This window comes from Mytilus trossulus, chromosome 2, assembly GCF_036588685.1.
Source record: "Mytilus trossulus isolate FHL-02 chromosome 2, PNRI_Mtr1.1.1.hap1, whole genome shotgun sequence".
NCBI lineage: Eukaryota > Metazoa > Mollusca > Bivalvia > Mytilida > Mytilidae > Mytilus > Mytilus trossulus.
The window spans coordinates 33,974,055-33,992,635 of record NC_086374.1 but is presented as its reverse complement, the minus strand read 5'-3'; the positions used below and the strand labels follow the sequence as shown (position 1 = coordinate 33,992,635).

Sequence of the window (18,581 nt, the reverse complement as noted above, 5' to 3'; positions counted from 1 at the left end):
ACATACGAGTACTGACTACTGGGATGGGGATCACATGGGGGAGGAAACATCCACCATCAGTTGCATCGACCAATGGTTGTTAACAAACTCTTCAAAGATACTCGGACTTCTATTGAACTGAATTTTAATGTGCGTATTGTTATTCTTTTACTTTTCTACATTGGCTAGAGGTATAGGGGGAGGGTTGAGATCTCATAAACATGTTTAACCCCGCCGCAATTTTGCGCCTGTCCCAAGTCAGGAGCCTCTGGTCTTTGTTAGTCTTGTATGATTTTAAAATTTAGTTTCTTATGTATAATTCGGAGTTTAGTATGACGTCCATTATCACTGTACTATTATGCATATTTTTAGGGGCCAGCTGAAGGACACCTACGGGTGCGGGAATTCACGCTACATTGAAGACCCATTGGTTGCCTTCGGCTGTTGTTTGCTCTATGGTTGGGTGGTTGTCGCTTTGACATATTCATCATTTCCTTTCTCAATTTTATTAATAATTAGAATTGTGTACGACAGGCATGTTTCGTCTACAAAAAACTAATCAGTGACGCCCGTATATAATCCAAATTAACCTCTAACAGGACATCACATTTATTCATTTTCTCTGAAAAAAACATCTCCAACAAAAAAATACAGTTAGCTCGAAGAATATATATATATGACAACATATTTTCGTCATTTATGTCAAGTCCCGGTTTATACCAGGAATCACTTATCTAAAGTGAACCTACTTCATACAAGGGCATATTATTAAACGTCTTGAAACGTGTTTACCCTACTCACTTCCTTTTCTAACAACTAGAAACCCTCTTCTGAAAATTTGTAAGATGAAGAAACAAAGGATGATGAATTATGCTAAACATGCAGGTCAAATTCATTTCATATATCCATTGCGTAATCTTTAATAAATTATGTACCCCAATAATTTGGCGACAATAGTGAAACACTTTCAAGAACAAATTTGAGGGTTTGTCGATAATCAAAAAAATGGATTTTCAACAACTTAAATTGAAGAGGCCTTTATTGTCGGAAGGCTCACTAAAATTGGTATCATATCATCAACTTTGTTGTGGATACTTTTGGTTTAAGATTTATTTGAAAATCTAACTTATGCAACATTTTTAGTACTTTCCTACATTTGTTATGTGCCATTTTGCTTAAGCATGAATACATTCATTTTAACAGCTGTAATATACAGATATATATCATAAATATGTTAATATGCCAATTCCTAGGTCGCATCAACAAATTGTCAGTCAAAGGTTGAAAAGGTGTTTTGCCTTCTGCTAGTGTACAATTGAACATTATCAATCCTCAATATTTGTGACTTTTTTTAGTTTGAACCACAACCGTAGTGTAATTGCCATATAAAATACATATTTGTAAAAGAAGTCAAATTCAAAATATGAATAAGGGTACACATATATATTTTTCATGATATGAGGACATATAGGGGAAATACCTGTATGGTTTAATCTTTTGTGTATGTTCTTTGACCTTAGGCCAAAATCCTTTAGAATGATTATTTTTAATAAGAGGACAGAAGTCACGTAGTACAAATCCTGTGAACATAGTACCTAGGATTCTTCAGTATTAGTAAAACCAATTTGAACCAAAAACAATATCCACCTTTTGCCAATCTTATACAAATATATTTCAACAGAATTCTCCAAAACAAAACTTTTGATACTCTGTCAATTTTCGCAAAAATAAAGACGTGGTAACATTTAGTAATTTTGTTATGAAATGAATTTTGAAGATTTTATCTATATCACCATATCATATCAAAATGTGACAATATAATTTGAAGCTGTATTTTCTTCTCTTAAGAACACGTGATAATTTAAAACAAAATTGAAATACCTACAGCTTATATACGTGGGTTTATTCCCAAAACACTTATATATAGATACAAAATCAGTAAATCCGATATTTATATCAAAACTGTTAGCTGACAATTGAGTACGTTTATCATTGACTAATGTATTTCACTTTTCAAAATAAATATCAATTGTAATTAATATTTGAAATCAGCTTATTATTATACATAAATTGTACCATCTATCATCTTAAACACGTGTTTGTTCCAGAACACGACAATACATCTTTGCAGTCCTTGATACTACTAGTTTATATCAAACTTATTAAGGTGTGTTTTCCACGATCTAGGATAATGTTAATTATTTTCTGATGAAAATTTGTAGAACTATTTACCCTTTCAAATAAAAAGAATTAAATATGACTTTGTATTTTACGCATAGCAACATTTAGAGCATGCTAGATTCTTTTTAATCTTTACGACACATGAATGTCGTGATTTGCAATTTTGATAATGATTCGCAATGATTTTGCTCGTTTTCTGAAATCATACCTTAAAGTTTCAGCGTTTATTCTTATCAGAATCTTTAAATCTACAGGACCAGTTTATTGATATGTTCATTTCGATCGTAATTTTAGTGTGGAGCTCGGTCAAATCATATGAAACGAGTTTCTTCAAATTTTATTGTTATTGAAATTATTGAACTAATATGCAATGAACTAAGGGCATGCACTTTTTTTTATATTTATAACACATCTATAACGTATTATTGACACATAATATTCAGTGGTTTTTATTCGCAGTCTGATTAAATTTCCAGTTAGTTGCGAAATTTACCAGATTGTGATATTGATAAACAATGAAAATAGAGCACGTGGAATGCAGAACAGACAGGTGAATTGAAAGAGCCATGTATTTTCTATTCGTTTCCATCCGTAATCAAACAATTCCTTTACAGTTGATAAATAATTTGTTGTATTAATTTGTTCTTTAAGAATCTGTTATTTCTATTTACCTTCAAGAGAACGTGTGTTTACAGTCTTTCATAACAATTACACGCTCGCAGTTGCGCTGTACATTGGCCGAATCTATAACAATAGGTCATATTACTTCAAAATACCTTAATCATAAACCCAGTGCACATAAATATTGATGTTTTTCAGATACTGTTCTTTCTTTTTACGATGAAGTGCAAACAGTTCATTGGAGTTGTTGTTATATGGTAAGTCACGAGAATATTTGTAAGAATTACTATCGCTCCTGCAGGTTATTGTATAAAACAAAACGGAAACTTAGAGTTATTAAAAAGACCATGCTTAAAATTGTATAAGAAAATCGGGCTTCTTTTCCTCACAACCTTCAACAGTTGCGCTTAATTCAGAATAATTTCATTAGCCAAAACAATAACAGAGTTAAACATGTAAAACCCAAATGCCAAATTGGCAAGCCAGATCTGACTTTAAAATATGAAATTGAGAAAGGAAATGGGGAATGTGTTAAAGTGACAACAAGCCTACCATAGAGCAGACAACAGTCGAAGGCCACCAATGGGTCTTCAATGTAGCGAGAAACTCCTGCACCCGTGGGCGTCGTTCAGCTGGCCCCTTAAAAAATATATACTAGTACATTGATAATAGACGTCAAACTAAACTCCACATTATACATAAAAAATTTAAATTCATACAAGACTGACAAATGACAGAGGCTCGTGACTTGAGACAGGCGCAAAATTGCGGCGGGGTAAAACATGTTTATTAGATCTCAACCCTCCCCCTATACATCTAGCCGCTGTAAAAAAAAAGTAAACACATAACAATACGCACATTAAAATTCAGTTCAAGAGAGGCCCGAGTGCGATGTCAAAAGATGTAACAAAAGAAAATAAATAAAATTACAATAATACAACAGACTACTAGCAGTTAACTTGCATGCCAGCTCCAGACCTCAATTAAACTGATTGAAAGATTATATCTTCATCATATGAAAAGCAGGTACAATCCCTCCCGTTAGGGGTTTAGTATCATGCTATCATAAAATATATGAGAAGAACATAACCCGTGTCATGCCAACAACTGTTTTTATAAATAAATGTGTTAAGTTCCGATGCAAAAACCCTATAAGGGAATCAATATAAAAGTCAAAATATGCAATCTTTAATGACCTGACAACAGTATCGTAACTACATTCCTTCTTAATAAGTCTGTTTTAAGGTTTTGTAAGCTTTTGCGGTGAATACTGATGCATCTGTTTTAAGAATTTTCCATCATGTTTAAACATTACATTGATAAAAAGGGGTGTGTCATTGGTATTCTATTCCAACTTAGTGCTGACTCATCATCCATCTGACATGGCATCGACCTTATTTTTTTTTATAATTTTGTATGTTAGATAAGCTTTTAGTGTTCATGACAATTCTCACTAGCTCTTCATTCAAATCAATAAATCGATATATATGCACTGCAAAAACTGAACGGCATAATAGATCATAATATATCAAAAAGTGCTGCAGTGTGCATTTAATGCGAACCAACCATCAATCAATCAATCAAAAGATGTTTCAACTTCAAATTATTTATATAAAAAAAACATTTAAATATGCAATCTGTATTAATCCCGAATATACACATTAACAAAAAATGCACATGAGTGTTTAATTCGTTTTCACGCAGTAACGCGTATCTAAAATTTTAGATATTGTTAACAAAACATCCTCATCCTTGGTTAGTTAGTAATATTGTGAAAGTAAATTAATACCAGAAGACAATACTTAAGTAGTGAAGCTACCTTTATGCATCAATTGCTACTTATTAAAAGTCCTGGTACAAACACTCTTCCTGATATAATGATTTTATTCTAATATACTGCCAATATTTTTCAGGGTCTCAAAGTATCTTTGGGTAAGAAATTATCAAATATAATGCGAAAAGACAATACAAAGTCAAAAAATGCTACACGTATATGTAGATATAGGAAGATGTGGTGTGAGTGCCAATGAGACAACTCTCCATCCAAATAACAATTTAAAAAGTAAACCAGTATAGGTTAAAGTACGGCCTTCAACATGAAGCCTTGGCTCACACCAAACAACAAGCTATAAAGGCCCCAAAATTACTAGTGTAAAACCATTCAAACGGGAAAACCAACGGTCTAATATATATAAACAAAACGAGAAACGAGAAACACGTATATATTACATAAACAAACGACAACTACTGTACATCAGATTCCTGACTGATTCCGGACAGGTGCAAACATTTGCAGCGGGATTAAACGTTTTAATGGATCCAAACCTTCTCCCTTTTTCTGAAACAATAGCATAACATCACAACATAGAAAAACATACAATAAAATATCAATTGGCAGACTTAACTCAATCAAAAAGCGTATGGTTCTACCCTTCATGACTATCAAACAATTTGAAAATTACACGTTATAAATTGTATAGGTTCGACGCAGTTTCTGTATTTACTCTCACCAGGAACATTCAAATCCGATTATTTGAAATCCAATGATGTAAAAGAACCGGAATAGTTTAAACGATTACGACCAGTTTTATATAGATAGATTGTCGAGGCTATTGGACAGAAACATAGAAACTAATTGAATTGATATTGGATCGTTAATGATTGATTTTGCAAGGACGCTGACTAATGATACATGTAGTAATGTATGAATAAGGTGAAATGGTATAGAAAAGAAAAATGGTTCGACCGAACAAAAATTCGTCGTCGAGGTAAATCTTTTCGCAAGCTGCCATACCGCTAATTAAAATTATTGCTGTTTATAAACCAACGTAGTTTATAACTCCATTGTACTTTTACGATTGCACCAATAACTGAAATTTTAAGCGTTTTGTTGACGATACTAAAGATAGGAAAACGTTGCAATTACAAACATTCTCGTATACTAAGGATTATAAGTTATCTACATTCATATCTACGGATATGAACGTAAATAATGAGTTTATCCCCGGTCTTAGTCCGAATCGGGCGCGTTTTGGGGAAATTCGGGTACATAGTGTAACGTGAAAACAACGGGTTTTTTTCATTAAAATTTGGAAATATGACATATTTTGTACGGGATGTAGGGTACTACCTTTGGTAGAATCCTACAGGTAGTCAATTATAAAAAGCTTTGTTAATCCGGAGACAGGGAAACGGGATTGAGTTAAATTTGGCGCTTAATGTTGTGAGAGTTACGTAATAGATGCCTTGACGTCAACGTGGGGCATTTGCATAGCTAGGTCAGTAGTCAATGTCTGTGTCATTTTGGTCTTTAGTGGTTAGATTTCTCATTGGCAATCATACCACATCTTCTTTTTTATATTATCTATTCATTGACAATGTGGCAGAATAGTCAAGCATTCACTGAACTGAGTGCAAATAAACGACATAATAAGATAAATCGTTAGTGGATTAAGTATCTAATTATAATACCATCATCATAAAGAAGAAGCATGGAACTAAGGAAATCGCGCGTGAATCTTTTTTACGATGTAATTAGTAGCAACGTCGGGGGATATCGGTAAGCAACACCCAGGGGCTATGAAAAATACTAAGTGGGGGATAATGAATCTTAAGTGCTATTGCTTTTGTTTTGATTGTTTTTTCAAGAAATCATTTGTTTATATCACACATTTTCTTTACCTTGTTTATCCCAAATACAGTCAAACTTTTGTAAGAAGATAAATTGAAACTATGACCATATCAATGATAACACATACATGTTGACTACTGGGTTGGTGATACTCTCAGGGAATACGAACTCCACCAGAGATGGCATCGACCCAGTGGTTTTAAATAAACTCATCATAGATTCAAGGATTTAAATTTAGTATTTTCGCCTGACGCGCGTTTCGTTACATTACAAATGTTCAAATGTAATGCAACTTTGTCAATAAAGTGAGTACCTACATACTTTGCCGATCTGTTGTTCTTTCAACAAGAATTTTTGTTTTTCAAAATGTGCATCTCTTGGACAGTTAGACTATGAGACAAAATATAAGTTGTTTTGTGTTCAATATGGCTATATATCATAAAGCAATTGGATATAAAAACAAGGATGAAGTATGATAAAAAAAAATTTTAGATAGGTACTGTAACCCATTAGTGAAGATTTGCATGTAATTTCTTAACGACATATTAAACAATTTCATAAAGGCATATTCCATAGACTAATCTAATTTGATAGTCTTTCAACAACTTATTGTCTTTGTGATAAGCAATTAAATATCTGTTACGCATTGTAATGCAAAATTGATTTTTATTGCTCTTAGTATGTTATATTTTTTCGTTTTAACTCATCCCTTTTTTAAGAACTTCAACTTCTATATTTTCTTTTCAAGTTTACAGAATGTGCTACATGCAACATAAGAATTGACAATCCAGAATTGAACAGATTGTGGTATCTTGTAAGTAAACAAATAAGAAAAATGAACATTATTTATTGGGGAATTGTTAATATTTCAACTTATATTTGATGAGGTTAGTTTTAGGTCAGCAATGATAATTTAAGTAATGCTATTTTGTCACATTCTTAGTGTCTAACGTGGAAATCTTTTTTCCAAACAGAGCACAAAAGATTTTCATTTGAGAAATTTAATTTACATTTATATCGTGTAGATAGAGACACTTTATATATATAATTATATAACAATAAGTTATTATCTTATGATGTAAATATAAAATGATTAAATTTGAAAAAATATTGTACCAGCTATCTTCTTTGATATCTACATCATCATTTGACAATTTCAGTTTTGCATCATTGATTTAACGTGTTGATCGCACCGAAACGATATCAACCGAAATTTTGTGTTTAAAGTTTTCCTCTCAGATTCAAAATTTGCAAATTAAATTCATCACAATTCTGTATTTTCGAAAATAACACCACATGAAAGCAGTCAACATTGCATTTAAGCAAAATCTTAAATCTCTTGTTTCATGTCGTATAATTGATTACATCAATTTTAGTCATGTTATTGGTCAAATCATTCAAACACTAAATTAGTGTATTGAAATGATAGAGCCATCGTCTATGATATTTCAAAAAACATATATATTAATAAACTGTTCCCATTTAAACAAGCATGTGTGTTTTAAACAACTTTTCGAGTTAAAAAGCTCTACAATCTCTGATAAATGAATGCCTGCTTAGTACATGATTTAAAAAATAATTATCGACATCTTACAGCATAGCAGAAATGGATATGACATGAATGTATTGCAAGCATGGAGAAGTTGTATTAATGGTACTGGAGTGACAGTAGGTGTTATTGACAAAGGCGTACAGGACCACATAGACTTAAATATTGTAAGTGTTTACTCTTATTTTCTGTCTAAACAAAGACCAGGCATGCTGCGTTTCTTATTCATGGAAGTTTTTAATCATAAACATAGAGTATAATCATTATATATGTGAGATCAGGTTCTAAAGGCTGTTGATAAGAGTTGACACGGGTTTTTTTAATTGATTGGGTGTCGTCTGCTTGACGTAAAATGGATAATATTTCATACATATTAAGGATAATTAAAAAAAGATGCGAAAGACACCAGAGGGACATATAAAGTGCAATCTGTAAGCTAATTGTCTATCAAGAAGGAAGACGTGGAAACTCAACATGTACCCTCACGACACTTACAAAAGAGGAAATCCTGGATAATCATAGGTCTGTTCTATGTTCCTACATAAGTATCCTTACAAACAACGGTATATTGGCTGGGTCTTCTAAGTGCTCCACGAAACTTCATTCTAAATTATTAAAATCTAGTTTATCAAAAATCAAAGACGGGCTTCAAAGTTATTGTGAAACTGCCTATTTTAGAGGTGTGGTGAATCAGATGTGGATACTTAAAAATTCCAAACATCTTTTAGAGAACATATAATCTAACTCTCTTTCATCTTGTTGTAGTATTAAAACATTGACCTTTCTATCCTTTACACTAGTGTTCCACGTTTCAAACTAAATGATGAATTGAAAGAGTCGGTATTGCTTTGTTTCATAAACAGAATGGCCATGGTAGATACAAGTATCTTGTCTTAGGGAGGGATAATTCTTATTTGTAAAGGATCACCCTGATTCAAAGAAAAAATTCTCTGAAACTGACATTATCAAGAAAGACTGTCGGTATTCCCATGGGAACAAATTGTGCCATCTTCTTGACGACTTATTTCTGTATTATTACGAGACTGACTTCATACCATACAGAACTTATTAGGATGAAAAATAAGAAGTTAGCAATGTCATTTAACTCTACTTTTCGCTATATAAATGATGTTCTTTCACTAAATAATTAAGATACGCTTAAGTCGGTCTCATATCTTGACTTATATCTAGAAATCGACAATAAGGGACGGTTAAAAACAAAACTGTACGACAAAAGAGATAAGTTCAGCTTTCCAATTGTGAACTTTCCATTTCTAAGTAGTAACATGCAGCAGCACTTGCATACGGAGTATATACATTTGTATCTCCCATTTGTTACGATATTCCCGTGCTTTCATTTTCTATCATGATTTTCTTGATAAATGGTTGCTGCTCACAAGGAAGCTATCAAATCAAGAGTCCTAAATGTTGAGGTTGAAATCATCCCTTCAAAAATTTCACGAGTTGGTTGACCGTTTTTAGAATAACCGTTTCACAAAAGAAATCGGATATGCTCCTTACGTCGTAACTACAATCCCCTATCATAAATGGGACCTACCGAATTAGACTTTTTACCAAATTTGTTATCACATAAGTAACCGGACAGAAGCCATATTTGGAGCAGGATATGCTTAACCTTCCGGAGCACTTGAGATCACCGCTACTTTTTGATGGGGTATGTGCTGCTTATACTTTATTCTATGTTGTGTCATGTGTACTTTTGTTTGTCTTTTTTATATATTTTTAGCCATGGCGTTGTCAGTTTATTTTCGATTTATGAGTTTGGTTGTCCCTCTGGTATCTTTCGTCCTTATCTTTGAGGAATGCAGTATATTTTGTCCAATGAATGAAGTTGGCAAACAAAAACGCCATCCTGCAATTTTTGCATAATATCCTAAGAATTTGTTTTCTTTAATGATATGATCATACGTTTTGTATAAATGTTAATTAACTCCTGACTAAATTAAAACTCGAGTATATCAACTTAAGAAACGAATGGACAATACCTGTAATATATCAATGTCTCACTTGCATCAGGAATTTATTGATAATCAAACCAACTTATATGATATATTCTATCTGTTTCGAATATCGTTACATTCTCAAAGTTTAAAAATAGAGATCTATTTATTTTTTAGAACAGGAATTTGGATGCTGGAAAAACACAGTCAGAAGAATATTGGTAGGTCAATCATATATACAGAATTAAAAATTAACATTTTATATATAAGAAAAAAATAATAAGAAATTTGGTGACATTGTTGTGTTTTGTTGATTTACAATTATAAAGATCTAAAACACATTTTGTTTCTGTCGAATTAAGACAAGAAACATTGACTTACATTGTACTTGTGGTTCAAAGGTGCTCTACTTGTACTATGATAAAATATACGCTTCATGCAGAAAATTTAACTAGGCAATGATGTGCGACATGTGTGACTTCAAATAAAACAAAACATTCACTTTTGCATATATTTTTTTTCCAGGTCAGAACAGTTGATTTTGGTAAGAACACTTATTTTCTCTCAAAGAAATTAAATTTGTTTATGAACTTATAATGTCTTATTAGTTTTGTAACACTTTCGTCCTCATAAAAATTTTGTAAGGTCTGATACAAATGTTTCTGCTTGATACCTAACGCAGCAGTTGTGTTTACTTTCAAAAATGTTAAAGATAAAGATATTCAAAATATTATTACATGTCGTTTAAAAATCCATATTTGATTATCTTATAAAGTCCTTGTGAGTTTTTATTGTTTTTTAACTGTGATAATGTTAAGTGTAAAATGCATAACAATTGAAGATAGTACATTTCCCTTTATTACCTGTATTACCATAACAGGATTTTTTTCGTTTCTATCTATTTGCCAAGTTTGAAAGAAATATGAACTGTATTCGTTCGAGTAGCTGTTATAAATCATTATATAGGTAATCTAAAAGCTGATATAGAATAAAATGCACCAGGATAATGTTTCAGTACATGGATTATATTCCATGCCATTGATTTTGTCCCTTTTTAAGCCAAGACAAACGTATCTAATTATTCATAGTAAACATCATTTACAATACATCACCATGACATGGAAAGGTTTTTGTAACGTTCTGAGTATTAACAAATATAACTGAATCAAAATTCTTTTTTCAAATAATTGTCTTTCGGCAAAAGGTGAATGTTCGCATTTTTCATACACCTAATCCGTGGTGTATCCTTCCATATATATTGGAATTTCATAAATTTATAATGATTATCGTCTTAAAGGAGCAGAACAGACAAAATCAACAAAGGTGGCGATCTAGTTACAACAGACAATATCAGCAAAGATGGAGATCTGGTTACAACAGACAACCTCATCAAAGATGGAATTCTGGTTACAACATACAGCATAAAAAACAAGAATCTCTTAAGTAGGCCAAAAATTTGCAGTTTGAAGTTCAAGATTTAGACATTATGTAGATTGTTTTGTCTAAACATTATTTTTAAAGTTGTGAAAAGTATATCTTTTAATAATTATTAAGTGATATTTTTTTTATTTATTTTTAATTTCTTTCTATATTTATGTTATGTTTTATTTAAATAACTTCATATCTGAGCAAAATACCCCGTGATGTGTTGGCAAGTTAATGGGAACAAATTTCCTCTTCTATCGACAAATCTACTGATTATGGAAGTATAATACCTCCATATTCTGATGAAGCAATATATGCCATATTAGCTCATATAGGAATACTTTTGAGAATTGCTGTCAAAGTGATCAGACCAGAGAGATGCAGACTAAATGACAAAACATTAAAAATACTCATGATTATCAAATGCAACGCATGAACTATGTTTACAAGAATATTTTACACATGCATTATACATACATGTATAACATCGATAAAGAATTAAAATGATGAAATGTAATGTGTTATTTAATTAATTACTTAAATAAAGTGATTGTTATTTAATTAATTACAGTTAAAAAACTGTGTAATGTGTAATTAGTGTAATTGACTGACCATTTCTGCAATGTAATGTGTAATTTAATTGATTACATTCCAATGTAATTGACCCCAAGTCTGGTTTTAACTGATCAACAAAATGTGCAACCCTCGTTGTCTTGAATTGGTTCAGTTTTTGAATAATATGTTGTTTCAGATATACATTGCAATTTCTAATGAATTTTCAGTAAACCTCAGATTTTCGTGAATAAAGGCAACAGTAGTATACCGCTGTTCGAAATTCATAAAATGATTGAGAAAACAAATCTGCGTTACAAACTAAAACTGACGGAAACGCATCAAATATAAGAGAACTACGACACAACAGAAACACAACATTAAAATGTAACACGTAAGAAATGAACTTTAATATAACAATGGCCAGTTTCCTTACTTGGTACAGTGCATTTTAAGAAGAAAAAAATGGGGGGTTGAACCTGGTTTTGTGGCATGCAAACCCTTCCACTTTTATGGCAATGCTAATAGCATTAGAAGACAACATTACATGACAGGAATACAATACAAATAAAAAGCATAAAAAAAACCGTTTAGTTTTGTTGAACAATAATATGTTGTACATCAAACTTGCCATATTTGATATTTATATTTTACGTTTGATGAAGTCCAATTTTTCCCTATCGTCCGACATGGTTTGTAATCTTTCGAGTTCACACAGTTCCGGCAGTTTATTTTTTGTTTTTTAATTTAAAATGTCTTTTCACTCGGTTTATGAGAATTGAACAACTACTGTTATTTGCAATATAATATGTTTTTTTTCGGTAGATGGGATTTAATGTTGCTAGTGCTAATACAATTGGAAACAATTTTAAATGAATCACACTCAAATTTCTCGAGAAAGATTGATGCATTTCAGCTTAATCTCAGATTTATCGGAAAATTTATTCAAATTGACAGTTTTGACGAGATTGCGAAAAACTACATGTAGACGATTTGTATCGTTTCAATACATACGAAGGGGACAGTTCATAGCAATTTTGTCAGTCATTTTGTTCGTGATTCGTTCAATTTTTTATTGAATTTTGTTAACTGATTTTTGTTTTTCAAATGATTAATTTGAAAAGATCAGTATTTATCTGCATTGTCAAAGATGCTTTTTTTTAATTTATTAACACGTGTTATTTCCTTTTTTAAGACATGGTACAAGAGTAGCCGGTATTGTGGCAGCGAAAAAAAATGGTCTAGGTATAGTTGGAATTGCATTCGGAGCTGAAATTGCTGGCAAGTTTTTATTTTGTCTTCACCTTTTAACCATTTTCTCTGACGTCAGATTATTGTTTCGACTGTTGATAATTTTTGTAAAAGTACACTTACCACTATTAAGATAATTTCAACTTACGATCTTTTCTCTTTTATCCTCTCAAATAGTTATAAAAGGTACCAGGATTTAAATTTAGTGCGCCAGACGCGCGTTTCGTCTACATAAGACTCATCAGTGACACTCATATCGAAATATTTCTAAAAATAAGTTTTTTTTAAAGCACTGGTGTTCAACGGATAATCATAACTACAATAATATGATCCCAATATGGCGACGGCAGAAATACATGTAGGTCAAATCTTTTCAGTCATTATTTCTAATCAGCTTTTGTATAATACAAATAATCATTTTGTTTCTTTTTCAAGATATTACAATAGCATCATCAGCGGTATTAGAAAGTTTCAATGCATCTTCACTTAGACATCGTAGTGATGTTATAGATGTCTACAGCTGGAGCCTTGCTAACTTCAATAATGGAACGAAAACATATCCTCTGCTTCCCAATCAAAGGAGTGCTCTTGAATACGGAACAACTTATGTAATTATATATAAACATAACAGTAAAATGCTATTGTGATGTTTTTATCATAAACTATCTAACTAAACATCATCTTTACCTGGAATGTGATCTTTCGAATTATTTTATAATCGGGTTTGTATAATGTAGCTACATTACGATTTAAACGAGTGCTTATTATTCCCGAGCACATGAGATCTTCATCGGTTTATGGTTCGGTTTGTTTCCTGAGTCTTTAGTTTTCTTGGTGTGCTTTGTGTACATTTTTTAGTCTTTCGGTACGTTATCGGTTTTTACCATTACATTGTCAGCTTGTTTCGACATAAGACTTTGAGTACCACTCTTTGGTATCTTTACTGTTTCTTTTACTCTCGGAATATTATAGGATTATTGCATGAATCCTAAGGAATATTGTCCCGAGTAGAATTTTATATTGCACGAGCTTGCGAGTGCAATATATGTTCTACCAGGGACAATATTTCACAATATTCATGCAATAACCCTTTTGTTGTATAGCAGTATAATATTTGAAAGTAAAAATTGGTTTAAACTAATATTTTGTCGTTGATGACGTCATGAATTATGAAGATTTATTGCACTAGTGCAATATTGGAATTTATTGCACGCTAACTTTTGGTTACTTTCTGTGGGAAATATTATATTGCTAAACAATAATACAATATACGATACATAGCATTAATAATCTGTTAGACTATCTTAGATAAGGTTGAAAATGAAATGATGTGTATATCTATGGGACATCTTTATTTATTTATAATATGCATTTCACACTATACAGTTATTCATTTATAGTAAGTACACAATCATTTCTTTGTGAATCGTATCATGCAGATAATTTATCCTTATGAAATTGATAAAAAAATATATAAAATATCCGTTTAACTTATTAACTCCCATTTAATATGAACATCAGAACTGTTGAAGAAAGAACAATGAAGTGTCTAATACATACAATAAATGTTTTCCAAAAGATACTGAAGAGACAGTCAACCATGTAGATTGACAATAAACTGACAAAACCATGGCTTAAAAAAAGACCAACAGACAAAATAAATCTCACAACACACAACATAGATAACTTAAACTTAACAACCCGAACTCCACCATAACTGGGGATAAACTCAGGTGCTCAGGTTGTCAGATCCTGCTCCACATGAGCTACCCATCGTGTTGCTTATGTTATAACAAACCTGGTAAATAGTCTAGTCCCATTTCCATGTCTGGGGTCACGGACCGTCTCTGTTTTTTGAATGCTCCAATTATTCTGATTTCAATCTTTTTCAAGTTTTAAGATGTTGTTGTTTATTGAATAGTATTATACATTACTGTCTTTTGATGAGGTAAATGTGTGGTTTAATTGACTTTTGAAAAAAATTATATTCACTGAGGCCAACGGCCGAAGTGAATATCAGTTTTTCAAAAGTCAATAAAACCACATATTTACCGAAACAAAAGACAGTAATTGTTTTATTCCATATTCCGAGAGAAATGTATGTTATGGAAAATATCTACCAAAATTAATTGTACATCGAACTTTTTTTTTACCAAAATCATACACGGAAAGGCTCGCGACGTTTTAAGCGGTGAATATCCTTTTCCGCAGGTAGAAAAACAAACTAAAGTTTTAGCAATATGGAATAATAGGTGATATTATCATAAAATAAACAAAAGTATTTTGCAACATGACTAGAACAGACGCTCATATAATAAAGCTCCTATCCGATCTACCTTAAACTATGGCTGATAGTTGTCTCATTTTCATTTATACCACATCTTCTTATCTTTAAATTGTATTAAAAAAACGATTCATTTGCATAAGATACAGGGATATATTGTATGACCCTATACACATTTTAAACTCGTATATCATTACATAAGTGATAGTCTGATTCGAAGTTCAGAGTTTATTGCTGACTTAATAAGCTTTGATCCTTGCTTGAAAGTTTGTTCCTAGCATTACACTGGATATAAACGATGAATTTTTTTTTTATATTACCAGGGAAGACGTGGTCTTGGATCTGTTTATGTGTTTGCTACTGGAAATAATGGTGGAGAAGAAGCCGATGTCTTTCGTGAAAGTTGTTCTTATGATAGACTGGTTACTAATAGATACGTGATTTCTGTAGCAGGTACTCGCTCAAAAAATTTACCAATATTTGTTTTTCAATTGTAAACCTAAAATTTATTTTTAAATAATCCATTTGTCTCTCTAATTATATTAAATACACATGAAGAGAGAAAATAAAATCACCAAAAAACGGTCTCAAGGATGTACTTAGATCGGTCTTGGAATAAAAGTCGAATGCTCAGACTCCTTTGTGTTTTTCCATACCATACAAGGTAAAAGAGTTTGCCCCATAACGCATTTTTTCCTTTAACATCAGACTTAATAAAATCATTAAAGGTCATTTCATAATATTAAAGCAGATTCTTTCTTTTAATTTGACACCCCCCAAAAAAACAATGCAAATATAAGGTAAAAGTCCGAGTCAGCAGTTTCCCGCCATATTTTATAAATCAAATATCTCGAAAAGGAGCTTCATAACCTATCACTAATACTCTTTCAGCTTAAAGTATCAATTTTGAATTCTTCATTTATTTAATTTACCTTACACGAATTCATCCTTAATGTGGTATATGGGAGTGTAAAATAAAAAGGATATAATTTGTTCATAGTTTGCCAAAACATAGTTTACATTAATATATGTTCATAAATTTTATAAAAATAATGTGTCACCGCACATTTTCTAAATATATAGGTTGGCACATTTTGTATGGACTATTTAAAGAAAAACATCATTTTAAGATTACAAGCTTAACTAAATGATAGAATTGTAAAAATAAGATACGTAAAGATAGCTTTTAGAAAATGCGTTGGGAATATCAAAAAAAGATAGGGTCAACGTATGTTTTTTTTCGGCTTCAATACAAAAATGAAAAATACATGTAGATTCCTTCAAAAATGCACTCTTTAAGAGTTACCTCCCCTTTAAAATGCCAAATCCTTTACGTTTAAAAATCAAACAAAAAATAAACAATTGATGACATACTTTAAAGGGATAATCTTGTTTTCTTTAAAATGAAAATTCACATTAGTTATCTGCATTCCTGTATCAAATTTTGCTAACTTGATCGAACATTTTGACCTTAAGTTGACAACTCAAATTGGCAAACGACACCAATACCACCTTAAAATTTTCTTAAAACCCTCTAATTTCCAATTTATAATACATAGAGAAAATGTCATTAACTGTCTAAATAACCGTATTGAAGATAAATTCATGAATAAATGGTTAATTACAAAATCTAGAAAATGTTTGACAAATGAATAATATAAAAGTAAGGTTTTAAATTTCATGTTTTTCATTACAGGGATTCAGCACAATCTTCAAAAACTTCCAAACGGCGAAGCTTGTAGTGCTATGATGGTTGCAGCTTTTACTGCAAAAGCGGGCGGCCGTTCATATAAAGTGGTTTGTATGATTATTCCTATAACGCTGTAATACAATTTAATGTACTACTTATATGGTTTTTTTTTCTTCAATAATAACACATTTCGTTTAATTCTTTATATTCAAATTAATGAGTTGTGTTTTTACAGTAGTCGACATTTATAATGTGAACCCAAACAGACCCCAAATGGAACTGTTACGAAAACTGTAATGTAATCTAATTGCTCGATCCATATGGATTTGGTTAATTGTAGACTTATTTTAAACACTTACAAATAAGGCAATAACTTTCCTGTATACGTATTATTTTTCCAAAAGATTGCTGGTTGAAGCATAAACCCAATAGCACTCAATAAATTTTATTGAAGTCACTTATAAAAGTTCACGTATATACAACACGTTCATTTCTTTAGATATTGTTATGTAATATTTCAGCAAATATATTTTTACGCAGTTGAACAACTTATAGATATAGGAAGATGTGGCATGAGTGCCAATGAGACAACTCTCCATCCAAGTAATAATTTAGAAAACTGTTTATAATTTATGTTGAGCAGGATCTGCTTACCATTCCGGAACACATGAGATCACCCCTAGTTTTTGATGGGGTTCGTGTTATTTGTTCTTAAGTTTTCTATGTTGTGTCATGTGTACTATTGTTTGTCTGCTTGTCTTTTTCATTTTTAGCCATTGCGTTGTCAGTTTATTTTAGATTTATGAGTTTGACTGTCCCTTTGGTATCTTTCGTCCCTCTTTTATAAAAGTTGACTATTACAGTTCAAGATATGACCTTCAACACGTACTCTGGTATCAAACTAAGCAGTAAGCTATAGCGGGCCCCAATGAATACTAGTGTAAAACCATTCAAACGGGAAAACAACGGTATTATGTTGTCATTTCAATGTTATATTTAACTTTGCCATTAAAGCGCGAGGTTTGTCATGCCTTAAAACCAGGTTCAACCCACCACTTTTATTCCCCTTTAAAAGTGTCCTGTACCAAGTCAGGAAGATGGTCATTGTTATAATATTGTTCGTTTCTCTTTGCGTTGCATTTTAACGTTGAGTCGTTTGTGTTTTCTCTTATTTTTGAGATATTGAGATAAGACGTGGCACGGTACTTGTCTATCCCAAATTCATGTATTTGGTTTTCATGTTACATTTGTTATTCTCGTGGTGTTTTGTCTGATGATTGGTCTGTTTCGGTGTTGTGTCGTTGTTCTCCTCTTATATTTAATGCGTTTCGCTCGGTTTTGGTTTGTTACCCCGATTTTGTTTTTTGTCCATGGATTTATGAGTTTTGAACAGCGGTATACTACTGTTGCCTTTATTTATCTTTATAAAAAATACCTTGACCTGTGTACGTAAGGTG

At 31.7% G+C, this 18,581-nt stretch overlaps 1 protein-coding gene across 1 annotated transcript in view; it reads left to right on the top strand.

Annotated features, from left to right (window-relative positions):
* The first annotated feature begins 2,982 nt into the window (after nucleotides 1-2,982).
* The window catches only part of LOC134705729 (furin-like protease kpc-1), a 39,108-nt gene continuing 23,509 nt past the window's right edge, over nucleotides 2,983-18,581 (top strand). The window contains exons 1-11 of the mRNA XM_063564449.1: nucleotides 2,983-3,038; nucleotides 4,695-4,713; nucleotides 7,161-7,226; nucleotides 8,009-8,128; nucleotides 10,100-10,143; nucleotides 10,448-10,466; nucleotides 11,220-11,365; nucleotides 13,095-13,180; nucleotides 13,586-13,758; nucleotides 15,758-15,887; nucleotides 17,131-17,231. Coding sequence (XP_063420519.1) covers nucleotides 3,001-3,038; nucleotides 4,695-4,713; nucleotides 7,161-7,226; nucleotides 8,009-8,128; nucleotides 10,100-10,143; nucleotides 10,448-10,466; nucleotides 11,220-11,365; nucleotides 13,095-13,180; nucleotides 13,586-13,758; nucleotides 15,758-15,887; nucleotides 17,131-17,231 — 942 coding nt within the window. The 5' untranslated portion in view covers nucleotides 2,983-3,000. The remainder of the gene's footprint in view (nucleotides 3,039-4,694; nucleotides 4,714-7,160; nucleotides 7,227-8,008; nucleotides 8,129-10,099; nucleotides 10,144-10,447; nucleotides 10,467-11,219; nucleotides 11,366-13,094; nucleotides 13,181-13,585; nucleotides 13,759-15,757; nucleotides 15,888-17,130; nucleotides 17,232-18,581) is intronic.